This window comes from Chrysochloris asiatica, unplaced genomic scaffold (assembly GCF_000296735.1).
Source record: "Chrysochloris asiatica unplaced genomic scaffold, ChrAsi1.0 scaffold00083, whole genome shotgun sequence".
NCBI lineage: Eukaryota > Metazoa > Chordata > Mammalia > Afrosoricida > Chrysochloridae > Chrysochloris > Chrysochloris asiatica.
The window spans coordinates 2,786,189-2,799,267 of NW_006408601.1; the positions used below are offsets into that span (position 1 = coordinate 2,786,189).

The window sequence follows — 13,079 nt, forward strand, 5'->3', positions numbered from 1 at the left end:
GGCTACAAAGGCAAGAAGTGACTGGCTTACAAGCTTTCAAGAGGGAACCTAGACCCAGAGGGCCTGGAGGAAGGTAGAATCTCCAGTGAGTAGTATTCAATCTGATTAGGCAGGGCTGATGCAATGAAATGCAGACGGGCCTCCTATGATACAATAGTGAATAATTGTTATCAGGACTGACTGTGAGGGTTGGAAATGTAAAGGTGGACGTTTTATAGCAAGGAGGGGAGTGATTGATTTTTCAGTCTAGGAGCAGAGGTCCATAGGACCATCAAGGGAGAAGAGCAGAGAGTGGGACCCTACCCAGAGAAGCAGTAATGCCTGAAATGGAGCCAGAGATGATGATGTGGAGCTATGGAGCAGCTGGAGACTCTAGACCAAGAGAGGGAGAGCGGCTGTGTGCTGAAGACCTGGGGGTACGGGAGAAGGATTGCATGGCGGGGATTGTAACCATGGCAATGAGATGATATACGATAGAATGACTGTAAAACTAATGTTCTCCCATGTATACACTACCACATAATTCACAATAAATCATTTAAGAAAAAAAACAAAACAAGTTGAGATACCACTGCATCTCCACCAAAGTGACACATTTACAATGAAAATATGCCGTGTTGGGGAAGAGGTGGATTCAAAGGAGCTCATATGACTACTTTAGGAAACTAATATCTTAATGTAAAGGAAGATACTAAACTAAAGAAAATGAGCTCAGCTAAATAGAACCTAGTTTATCTCATCAACATACTGTTCAATGAAAGAAATCAGGCAAAAATAATATTACATGATGCCATCTGTGTAACATAATTATATGTAATATGAGGGGGCTTAAGTTTGTGGAATTTTTCCACAGTATTTTAAGTGGTTTTGCAAGGTTGCGATTCAAACCCACCAGCAGTTCTTGGAAACGCTACATAGGATTTCTGAGTTGGATGGTATTTAACAGCAGCAGCACATATATCCTATAAGGAGTCCTGGTGGCATGTGACTGCTAATCAGAAGCTTGGTGGTTTAAGCCCACTAGCTGCTCCTTACAAGAAAGATATAACAGTCCGCTTCTGTAAAGATTGTAGCCTTAGAAACCCTGTGGTCAGTTCTGCCCTGTCCTGTAGAGTCCACTCTGAGCCTGAGTCGACTCAACACCAGTGGGTTGTTTGTTTGGTTTATATGTTCAATATTGGTTTCATTGGGATGTTTTTATTTTTTTAAATTTTTTGTTGTTATAGTAGTTTACTCTAGAGAGTACAGCATCCTTCCTTCAAGGTAATTCAACCTTTTATTGTCTTATGCAAGGTGTAACATCTGTCTGCTATTGTCACACATTTAATTATATGCATATATATATATATATATATATTATCTTACAAGTGTTTATTATTAGTCTGTGCTGTCAGTTCTTCACTTACATTTGCCAGCCTATTTGTCCCTTTTAGTATTACTCTATTGTATTTTCCTGTCTTTCCAAACTTGAGTCTGGGATCATTTTTCTTTTGCCTGAGGAGTACCATTTATGGGGGTCATCTGCTGGTGTCAGGTGTCTCTGTTTTTGTTCTTCTGGCAATAGCTTAATTTTTAAAGGTTATTTTTACCAATATAGAATTCTAAGCTGTTATTTTCTTTGAGCTCTTGGAAGACCTCTTTACATTTTCCTCTTTCAGCAATTTTACTATCATATGCCTAGATGTCTGTTTTCAATTTGTGGGGCCTAATGTGTCATTTAAGGAGCTCTGGTAGCGTAGTGGTTACGAATCGGGCTGCGAACCTTAAGGCCAGCAGTTCGAAACTACCAGCCGCTCCGCGGGAGAAAGATGAGGCGTTCTGCTCCCGTAAAGATTTCCAGCCTCGGAAACCCTGTACAGGGTTGCTATGGGTCGGAACCGACTTGACGGCACTTAACAACAACAACGATGTGTCATTTTGTAAATTTTTCAGCCATTGTCTTAGATATTGCTTATATCCCATTCTCTTTCACTTTTTCTCTGGAAATTCAATTACTCCGAGGTATGAACTTCTCATAATAATTTCTAAGTTAATTAAAACTTCCAATTTAGTGGGTGTTACTAGATTTTCATACTTGGAATGATTTACTTAATTGTATCAATTTTTGTTTGCTCTTTTCTGTTATGTGATAGTATATAGTGAATAATTGCCTTGTCACCTAACAGTAATTCTTCTGATCGAGAGCTGAGGAGCTCTGAGTAGTATCTAGCCCTCTTACTTTGCTATAAGTAGCACTTCTGTAAAGCTCTCTTTTCTTTATCTACTCTTGCTCATATGGTCTGGTCACTCACTGCTCAGTTTTCATAACACATCTTTTCACATCAAAATTGTTCTTAGGAAAATTAATCTGTATGTTAAATAGAACATACTGAAGAAAGGTGAGACTGTAGACAGAAAGGAACTAGAGATGAATAAAATGGTGAGGAGCAATGAGACTATTTGGGTAATGGGATTTTACCTTTTTTAAAATAAAATAGTGCAGGTTTCTTTCTCACATATCACACACTCATCTTCAAATGTTGATGAGTTTTCAGATTATCTTCTCAAATATTCCTTTATTTAACAGAAGGTATGAAATAGGAATAAGAATATTCTTATGACTAGCATTAAGATTTCAAAAGTTAATGTCATCTTTAAACATTTTGCAATCATGTCTTCTATAATTGGCCCATAGGAAAAATAGAAACTTCTGTTATGATAAAAATTATTTAGAAAAGTAACGGACAATTTTTTGTGAATGTAGACATTTAATATTGATGTACGGCAATTACACTGGGCAGAATATATAGAGAATTACTGTATGGGAACTAAGAAATATGTGTTGAATGAAGAAATGTCTGGACTCCCTGCAGCTAGAAAACATCTGAACAAGTAAGTTGTTCATGGACTCATTTTCTTCTTATCTTGCTGTGAAGTATAAAATAACTTTTTTAAAAATAATTTGGTGTGGTGATTGAAAGCTTCATCAAATATACCATTTTTAGCATGAAGTTCATAGGAACTTATCTTTTAAACTCACTGTATCCTTATATTTTTACTGCAGGTAATTTATCTAGTTTGTTTTTTTGTGTTTTTTTTTTACCACATTCAGATATATTTTTGGAAGAGGAGGAGAGGTAACAATATATCATTCATTGTAGAATTCTAATTTTGTGTATAAAAGTTACTATTCTTTTAATTTCTTTATAAAAGAAATTGTGCATTCTGATTATTGAAAAATCAATAAATCCATTATTTAGAATAGCTCCATTGGATAAGTGGACTCCTGGTGTGGTACTGTGGGATCAGCACTGGACTGCGAACACAGACTCAGCAGTTCAAACCCACCAGCTACTCTTTGGAAACCCTCTATAGGGTTTTTGTGAGTCAGAATCGACTTGATGGCACTTAACAACAATCCAATAAGCACTGGACTGTGAACCACAAGCCCTTTGGGTCTATCCTGCCAGCAGCTCTACAGGAGAAAGTAGAGGCATCTTGCACTCATAAAGATTTTTTTTTTCCATGAAGATTTAAAGCCTTGAAAATCCTATACAGGACCTGTATGAGTTGGAACTGACTCAATGGCTCTCAACAAAAAGCTAACTTTAATAGTAGTCTCTCTTTTGTGTGCAGTGGTGGTGGTAGTGGTTATGTGCCGTGGAGTCGATTCTGACTTAGCGACCCTGTATAGGGTTTCTAAAGCTATAAATCTTCATGGGAGCAGAAAGCCTGATGTTTCTCCTGCAGAACCACTGGTAGTTTTAAACTGCTGATTGTGAGATTAACAGCCCAACTCATACCCACTATGCTACCAGAGCTCCTTCTGACGTGTATAGTGTTTTTAATTCAGTTTACTTTTGCATTATTATCTTCTTTCCCATATTACATAATTCCTTGAGAATTTGCAGGGAAGCCAGTTTTACAGAAGAGGAAACTGAGGTTTAAGGAAGTTAACATTTTCTATGTGGTATCATAATAAGTGGCAATGTAGGTTAGAATACTGACTTTTTTACTCCCAATTCAAAGCTGTTTTTTCTATATTTATTGTTTGTATAGTATAGTCTTGCATTGCCTGCTAAAGTTAATGGAATTTATGAAACATTATTGTGTATCTTGAAAGTTTACAAGCCTTTAAACACCGTCAAAAATGTTTTAAAATATGAGCAAAGCACATTGTGTTACTTTGAGAAGAGGAAGGTACTGCTTTATAGAGGTAATGCTATGTTTCATTCTTGGATGAGGATTTGTCCAGTTGGACTTTGATTATGTCACTGTCTGCTAAAGGAGTATTTCACTTGTCTGATAGCTTTTGAGAAGCTAAATATGCAAAAAATGTTGTACTGTACTTTGTGTTAAGATGTATATAAAAAAACAAACTTCATATTAGATAGGAAGCCCCAGAATTTCAAGGACATCTGTTTTTACCTACAGGATACATGATGCTTATCACAATACTCCAACACTCATTTGTTAGTGTGTCCCACTGTGTAGACTTGTGTGTTGCTGTGATGCTGAAAGCTATGCCACTGGGATTTTAACTATTAGCAGGGTCACCCAGGGTGGACAGGTTTCAGCTGAGCTTACAGACAAAGACAATTTAGAAAGAAGGAGAGACAGACTTCTGAATGTTTAGCCACTGAAAACCTTATGAATAGCGGTGGAACACTGTCAGATAACACCAGAACACTGAATATTGAAACATTATGTTGTTGTTGATAGGTACCATCAAGCAGGTACTGACTAGGTACAACAGAATGAAACACTGCCCAGCCGTAGGCCAGCCTCACAATTGTTGCCACGCTTGAGCCCATTGATGCTAGCACTTTGCCAATCCATCTCACTCGTGGTCTTGCTCTTTTTCTCTGACCCTCCACCTTACCAAACATGATATCCTTCTCCAGTCACTTGTCACTCCTGACAATATGTCCGAAGTATGAGAGACGAAGTTTGGCCATCCTGGCCTCCAAGGAGCACTCTGGCTACATTTCTTCCAACACAGATCTGTTTGTTCTTTTGGCAGTCTCCATAGTACTTTCAATATATTCTCCTCCAACACCATAACTCAAAAGCATCAATTCTTGTATGATCTTCTTTATTCACTGTCCAGCTTTTGCATGCGTATGAAGGTATTGATAATACCATGGCTTGAGTCTGGTGCACCTTAGTCCTCAAGCTGACACCTTTGCTCTTCAACACTTTACAAAAGTCTTAGGCAGCAGATATGCCTAATGCAATATGTTGTTTGTTTTCTTGACTGCTGCTTCCATGAGGGTTGATAGTTGTTGATCCAAGAAGAATGAAGTCCTTGACAACTTCAATCTTTTTCCATTGATAAGAATGTTGTTTATTGTTCCAGTGGTGAGAATTTTTTTTCCCTTTACATTGAGATGCAGTCCATACCGAAGGCTGTGCTCTTTGATCTTCATCAGTAAGTATTTTTAGTCTTCTTCACTTTCAGCCAGCAGGGTTGTATCATCTGCATATCTCAGGTTGCTAATGCCAAGTTTTTCTTCATGTAACCCAGCTTCTCAGATTATTTGCTCAGCATACAGGTTGAATAAGTATGGTGAAAGAATACAACCTTGTTGCACACCTTTCGTAATTTTAAACCATTCAGTGTTCCCATGTTCTGTTCGAACAACTGCCTCTTGGTCCATGTACAGATTCCTCATGAGCACAATTAAATGTTCCGAAATACTGATACTACGCAATGTTGTCTATAGCTTGTCATGATCCACACAATTGAAAGCTTTGTGTAGTCAGTAAAGCACAGGTAAACATATGTCTGATACTCTCTGATTTCAGCCAAGATCCATCAGACATTAGCAGTGATATCCCTCATTCCACATCCTCTTTGAATCCGACTTGAATCTCTGGACATTCTCTGTCAATGTATGCCTGGAGCTGCTTATGTATTACCTTTAAATAAAACTACTCACATGGGCTATCAAAGAGGTTGTCCGATGATATCCACCTGTCTCTGGAATGTGCACAAATACGGATCTCTTCCAATCAGTCGGCCAGATAGTTATCTTCCAAATTTCTTGGCAGAGATGAGTGAGTGCCTCTAGTGCCACCTCACTGTCTTGAAAGATTTCAGTTTTGATTCCATCAATTCCAGGTGCCTTGTTCTCTGCCAGTTCCTTCAGTGCACTTTACTTAGACTTCTTCCTTCAGTATCATTGGCTCTTGATCATATGCTACCTCTTGAAATGGTTGAACATCAACCATTTTCTTTTGGTACAGTGATTCTGTGTATTCCTTCCATCTTCTTTTGATGCTTTCTGCATCATTCCATTATTTTCCCAGAGAATCCTTCAATAACAAAAGTCGAGTCTTGAATTTTTTTCTTCAGTTCCTCCAGCTTGAGAAATGCTGAGCATGTTCTTTCCTTTTGGTTTTCTGACTCCTTATCTTTGCACATTTTGTTGTAATATTTGACCTTGTCTTCTCAAGCTGACCTTTGAAATTTTCTTGTTCAGCTCTTGGACCTTCTCATTTCTTCCATTTGCTTTAGCATCTCTATGCTGAATAGCAAGTTTCAGTGTCTCGTCTGACATTCATTTTGGTCTATTCCTTCTTGTCTTCTTACTGACGTTTTGCTTTCTTCATGTATTATATTCTTGTTGTCATACCACAACTCTTCTGGTCTTCGGTCTTTAGTGTTTAATGTTATCAAATCTGTTCTTCAGATGATTTCCAAGTTCAGGTGGGATATATTCAAGGTCATATTTTGGCTCTCATGGACTTGTTTTTATTTTCTTAAGCTTCAGTCTGAATTGCATATGAGCAATTGATGGTCTCTTTCATAGTCTGCCCCTTGCCTTACTTTGGCTGATGATACGGAGGTTTTCCACTGTCTCTTTCCACAGATGTAGTCAATTTGATTTCTGTGTATTCCATCTGGTGAGGTCCATGTGTATAATTGTCTCCTTTGCTTTCTAAAGAAGATATTTGAAATGAACAAATCATTGGTTTTGCAGAATTCTATAATGCAATCTCCAGCATCATTTCTATCACCAAGGCCATATTTTCCAGCTACTAATCCTTCCTCTTCATTTCCAACCTTTGCATTCCAATCACCAGTAATGATTAATACATCTTGAATGCATCTTTGATCAATTTCAGATTAAAGAAGTTGGTAGAATTCTTCTATTTCATCCTCATTGGCTTTAGTGCTTGGTATGTAATTTGAATAATAGTGGTATTAGCTGGTCTTTCCTTTAGGCACATGGATATTATCCCATTACAGACTGCATTGTACATCATGACTGATCTTGATATGTTCTTTTTGATGATGAATGCAACACCATTCCTCTTTAATTTGGCATTCCTGGCATAGTAAATCATGTCGTTGTCAGACTTAAAATTTATGGCCAATACCAGTCCATTTCAGCTCACTAATAGCTAAGATATTGATGTTTATGCATTCCAATTCATTTTTGACCATTTCCAATTTTTCCAGATTCCTACTTCATACGTGCCATCTTCCTATTATTAATGGATGTTTACAGCTATTTCTCTTCATTTTGAGTTGTGCCACATTAGTAAATGAAGGTCCTGAGGGCTTTACACCCAAGGACTTTACTCCATTCCCGTCATCACAGTCAGCTCTTCCCCAGTCGCATTTTGAGTGCCTTCCAACCTGAGGGGCTCATTTATCAGCACTATATCTGACAGTTGTTCTCTGCCATTCATAAGGTTTTCAGTGACTAAATATTTGGAAGTAGTTCGTCTCTCCTTCTTCCTTGTCTGTCTTTGTCTGGACACTCATCTGAAATCTGTCCACCGTGAGCCTGCTGGTATTTAAAATACTTGTTGCATAGCTTCCAGAATAACAGCAACTCACAAGCCACCACAGTACAATAAACTGACAGACAAGTGGTGGTGAAACATAGCAGCAGAATATTGTCATATCTAGTGCTTGAAGATGAGCCCCTCAGTTTGGGCTCAAAATGCTTGTTGGGAAAGAACAGCCTCTTCAAAGTAGAGTTGTCCATGATGACATAAATGAAATAAAGCTTTCAGCGCAATTCAAAATAAGAAGCAGAGTCAGAACATGGAATGTATGAAGTGTGAAACTAGGCAAATTGGAAGTTGTCTGAAATGATATGGAACCCCTAAAGATTGATATTCTAGGCATTAGTAAGCTGAAATGAACTTGACCATTTTGAAACTGAAAATCATACCGTTTACTATGCCAGGAATGACAAATTCAAGTGGAATGGTATCACATTCATTATCAAAAAGAATGTTTCAAGATGTGTCTTGAAGTATAATGCTGTCTGTGATAGGATAATATCCATATACCTACAAGGAAGACAAATTAATAGCACTATTTAAATTTATACACCAACCACTAAAGCCAGTGAGGATAAAATGGAAGAATTCTGTCAACCTCCTCAATCTGTAATTGATCAAACATGCAATCGAAATGCATTAATCATTAATGGTGCTTGGAATGCAAAGGTTGGAAACAAAGAAGAAGGATCAGTAGTTGGAAAATATGGCCTTGGTGATAGAAATGATGCTAGAGATCACATGATAGAATTTTGTAAAACCAATGACTTACTCTTTACAAATAACGCTTTTCAACAACATAAAGATGACTGTGCACATGGACTTCACCAGTCCATGTGTATTTGTGAAATACACAAATATCAAGTTAACTACATCTGTGGAAAGAGACAGTAGAAAAGCTCAATATCATCAGTCAAAACAAGGCCATAGGCTGACTGTGGAACAGACCATTAAAACAAGTCCATGAGTGCCAAAATATGTCCTAGAACATATCCCACCTGAATTTAGAGACCATTCTTAAGAACAGTTTTGATGAATTAGACGCTAACGAGCGAAGAAGACTAGAAGAGTTATGGGATGACATTAAGAACATATAAGAAGAAAGCAAAAGGTTATTAAAAAGACTGGAAAGGAAGAAAAGACCAAAATGGATGTCAGAAGAAACTCTGAAACTTGTTCTCCAGCGTAGAAATGCTAAAGCAAATGGAAGAAACGATGACGTTAAAGTTGCTGAACAGAAAATTTTAAAGGGCAGCTTGAGAAGACAAAGTCAAGTATTATAATTAAATATACAAAGATCTAGAGTTAGGTAACCCAAAGGTAAGAATATGTGCAGAATTTCTCAAGCTTAAAGAACTGCAGAAAAAATTGAAGCCTTGACTAAAATATTGAAGGAGGAATCTATGGGCAAATTATTGAATGATGCAGAAAGCATCAAAAGAAGATGACAGAAATACAGAGTCACTTTACCAAAAAGAAATGGTACATGTTCAGCCGTTCCAAGAGGTAGCATATGGTCAAGAGCCAATGGCACTGAAGGAAGCAATCCAAGCTGCATTGAACGCATTGGCAAAGATGAAGGGTCCAGGAACTTATAGAATACAAATTGGAATCTTTTAACAAACTGATGCAGCACTAGATGAAGGGTCCAGGAACTTATAGAATACAAATTGGAATCTTTTAACAAACTGATGCAGCACTAGAGGTACTCACTCATCTATGCCAAGAAATTTGGAAGACGGCTACTTGGCCAATTAATTTTAAGAGATTCATATTTATGACCTTTCCTAAGAGAGGTAACCCAGCGGAATTTGAATATCATTAATATCACATACAATTAAAATTTTTCTGACGATAATTTAAAAATGGCTGTAAATGTCAGATTGATTTTGGCTGAAAGCAGAGAATACCAGAAGGATGTTTGCCTGTGCTTTACTGACAATGCAGAGGTGTTAAACTGTGTGGATCATGGCAAGCTATGGATAACATTTCGAAGAATGGTTTATTCCATAACACCTAATTGTGCTCATGAGGAACCTGTACATAGACCAAGAGGCAGTTTTTCGAACAGAAGAGGGGACCACTGAATGGTTTAAAATCCGGAGTCATGTACTTTTTCAGTCTGTATGCAGAACAGATAATCTGAAAAAGTGAATTATATGAACAAGAACATGGCATTGGGATTGGAGGAAGACTCATTAACAACCTGTGGTATGCAGATGATACACCCTTGCTTGCTGAAAGTGAAGAGGACTTAAAATGCTTACTGATGAAGATCAAACACCACAACCTTCAGTGTGGGTTACAACTGGTATAAGTTGTCAAAGACTTCATTTTGTTTGGAACCACTATTAACACTCATGGAAGCAGCAGTCAAGAAGTCAGATGACATATTGCATTAGGCAAAGATGTCAGTTTGATAACTAAGGTACGCTTGACCCAAGCCACAGTATTTCCAATAACCTCATATGCATGTCAAAGTTGGACAATGAATAAAGATGACTGTAGAATTGATGCATTTGAGTTACGGTGTTAGAGGAGAATATTAAAAGTGCCATGGACCACCAAAAGAACAAGCAAATCTGTGTTGGAAGAAGTACAGCCAGAATATTCCTTAGAAGTTAGGATGGCCAGACTTGGTCTCTCATACTTTGCACATGTTGTCAGGAGGGACCGGTTCTTAAAGAAGGACAACAACATCATGTTTGATAAATTGAAGGGTCAGCAAAAAAGAGAAAGACATCCAGTGAGATGGATCAGCACAGTGGCAGCAGCAACGGGCTCAAGCATAACAACAATTGTGAGACCACAGTACAGTGTTTACTTCTGTTGTGCATAGGGTCACTGTGGGTCGAAACCGGCTACAGAATCACCTGAGAACAAGAAGAGTCACAGAACTGGGTATACAAAAGCAACCATAAACTCACTGCTATCTAGTTGATTATAATTCATAGCTACCTTATAGGACAGAGTGGAATTGCTCCTTTGGGTTCCCAGAATTATAAATCTTTATGGGAGAAGACAGGCTCATCTTTCCTCCATGGGACAGCTGGTAGGTGTGAACTGCTAACTTTACAGTTAGTAACCCAACACTTAATCTACTGCATCACCAGAGCTTCTTGGGCATACAAAGGAGGTTCATTAATACGTTGAGTGAATTAATTTACACCCCAAATATACTATTATGAAAGACTAGGAATTTCATTGTTAATCTAGGTAATGTGTAATCAGATTTGTCTGGTTTTGCCAATGTATAACTTAGGGAATTTTAGCTTAATTTTCAAATAAGATTAAAATTTATATAGATTTGAACTCGATTAGATTAAAAATTTAGCATTAATTAGCTGCCATACAACAATATAATTTTCTAGAAAATAATTGTTTGATGTGTCTTTATTTGCTTTCCAGGTTGAGGAATATACGTTATGGTTTCAATACTATACTTGTGATCCTGATCTGGCGCATTTTTATTGCAAGATCACAGATGGCAAGAAACATCTGGTACTTTGTTGTTAGTCTGTGTTACAAGTTTTTGTCATACTTCCGAGCATCCAGCACTATGAGATACTGAAGAAAATAATTTAGCATTAGAACATCTATGCATATGGTGGTCTAAATGCGCAAAATGTAAAATGTACTTAAGTCATGTCACCTTTTGTCAAGACATTAAACCATTCTTAGATCAAATGTGGAGTAAATTATGGTACATTTTATGTAACATTTAAATGTTTATGATCATAAAATCCTAGTGAACACACTGTGGTATGCCAGCCCAAATCTGTATTAGCCACCAATACCGTAACTTTTAACATTTTGATCCCTGGGAGACCGGGGTGGGATGAGGGTAGAAGTGGGAAAACAGGAACATTGACCAGTATAACTGTGCAATTCTGGAACAATTAATTAAAATATGCCTTAAACATATAGTGAATTTCTAATTCTAATATTCTTTGCAGTGGAAAGCATCTATTTGGACAGGAATACTAGAATACTAGTTAAGTTGGAAGATACTTGATTCTTCAATTATTATTATTATTTTTTTAATAAACTGAAATGGGTTTTAGTTTTGTTAAAATTATGTCTAAACTATTTCTGTATCATCCTGTTATTGAGTAGTCTCAGAAATGAAAGACATGTTCTCAATTTTTTTTTCCCTGATTAAGGGTCTGATGCAGATTATTTTTTATAAGCAATCCGTTGCTTTCATAATCAGAAAGGCTATATAGTCTTAAAACCATACTGGATATAAACATATTTGAGAATCCATAGCAACAGAAACAATGTGTTTTTTGAAGGAATGTGAGAGCACATTTAACAAAACTATAATATTTTTAAATGATAGAAATTTTTCTGGTCCATATTATGATCAAATGAAAATCAATCCTGTGAGATTTTGTTCATGCTTTGCAGCTGGAGGATTTCTTGAGCTTTTGTTTGAGTGGCAGGAAGGGATTTACCATACCTTTGCTCACTGTTCTTTATGAATTTTGTTCATAGGACTTTACAAAGACTTGTAATGTCTTTCCAGTAAAAATTGAAAATGCATTACGATGGAAGAATATATTTGCAGGTAGTAGTAACATTAATAAAATGCTCTCACATGTGTCTAAACACATACTGATTTTTGATCTTGAAAGCTGAATTCTTTCAAGAAGAATAAAATGTGTATAAAATTAAAGACTTTATTTACATGCCACATAAAGTTAGCAAACTTTTGGATGGATTTGAAGATACCATCTATTTTTTTCTGCATGTGGTTTTAGCTTTAGAAAGAAATTCATTATAAAAATTAACAACAAGAAAATGGATGTATATTTTAATGAAACGTTATAATTCCCTTTAAATCGTAATTGTTAATTCTACTCATTGTTTTATCCTACATTTGGTTTAACAAATTATTCAGCATACTATTGTTCTAATTAAACTGATCAAGTTGTGCTATATTGAAATCAGCAGCAGTATATCTTGAATATATTTAAACAACACAAAAATATAAGTTCACAACACAAAAAATTACATAGAATTTTACATCTGAATTTTCTTTGTCAATCTAAATGCAGTGTATAAAAAGTTTATTTTGTTACTGTGAAAAAACAAAATGTAAAGGAAATTACCTTCTTGCAAGTATATGATCTTGAAAAGGAAAAATGCTTCCATGTTGAAGCCAGATTTTCTGTAGTAACTTTTAAACATTTTAAAAGAATATGTGTGTGTGTTTGTGTATATATACACACATATTCTTTGAAATGATACTGAAGTCTCTGGTCTAGGACCATACCTTGTATAAGGTGTGAGAG

At 36.5% G+C, this 13,079-nt stretch overlaps 1 protein-coding gene across 1 annotated transcript in view; it reads left to right on the plus strand.

Annotated features, from left to right (window-relative positions):
• LOC102820530 (fatty acyl-CoA reductase 1-like) overlaps positions 1-12,175 on the plus strand; it is a 126,234-nt gene extending 114,059 nt beyond the window's left edge. Inside the window, exons 12-13 of the mRNA XM_006865775.1 lie at positions 2,744-2,871; positions 11,191-12,175. Coding sequence (XP_006865837.1) covers positions 2,744-2,871; positions 11,191-11,353 — 291 coding nt within the window. The 3' untranslated portion in view covers positions 11,354-12,175. The remainder of the gene's footprint in view (positions 1-2,743; positions 2,872-11,190) is intronic.
• Positions 12,176-13,079: the final 904 nt, after the last annotated feature.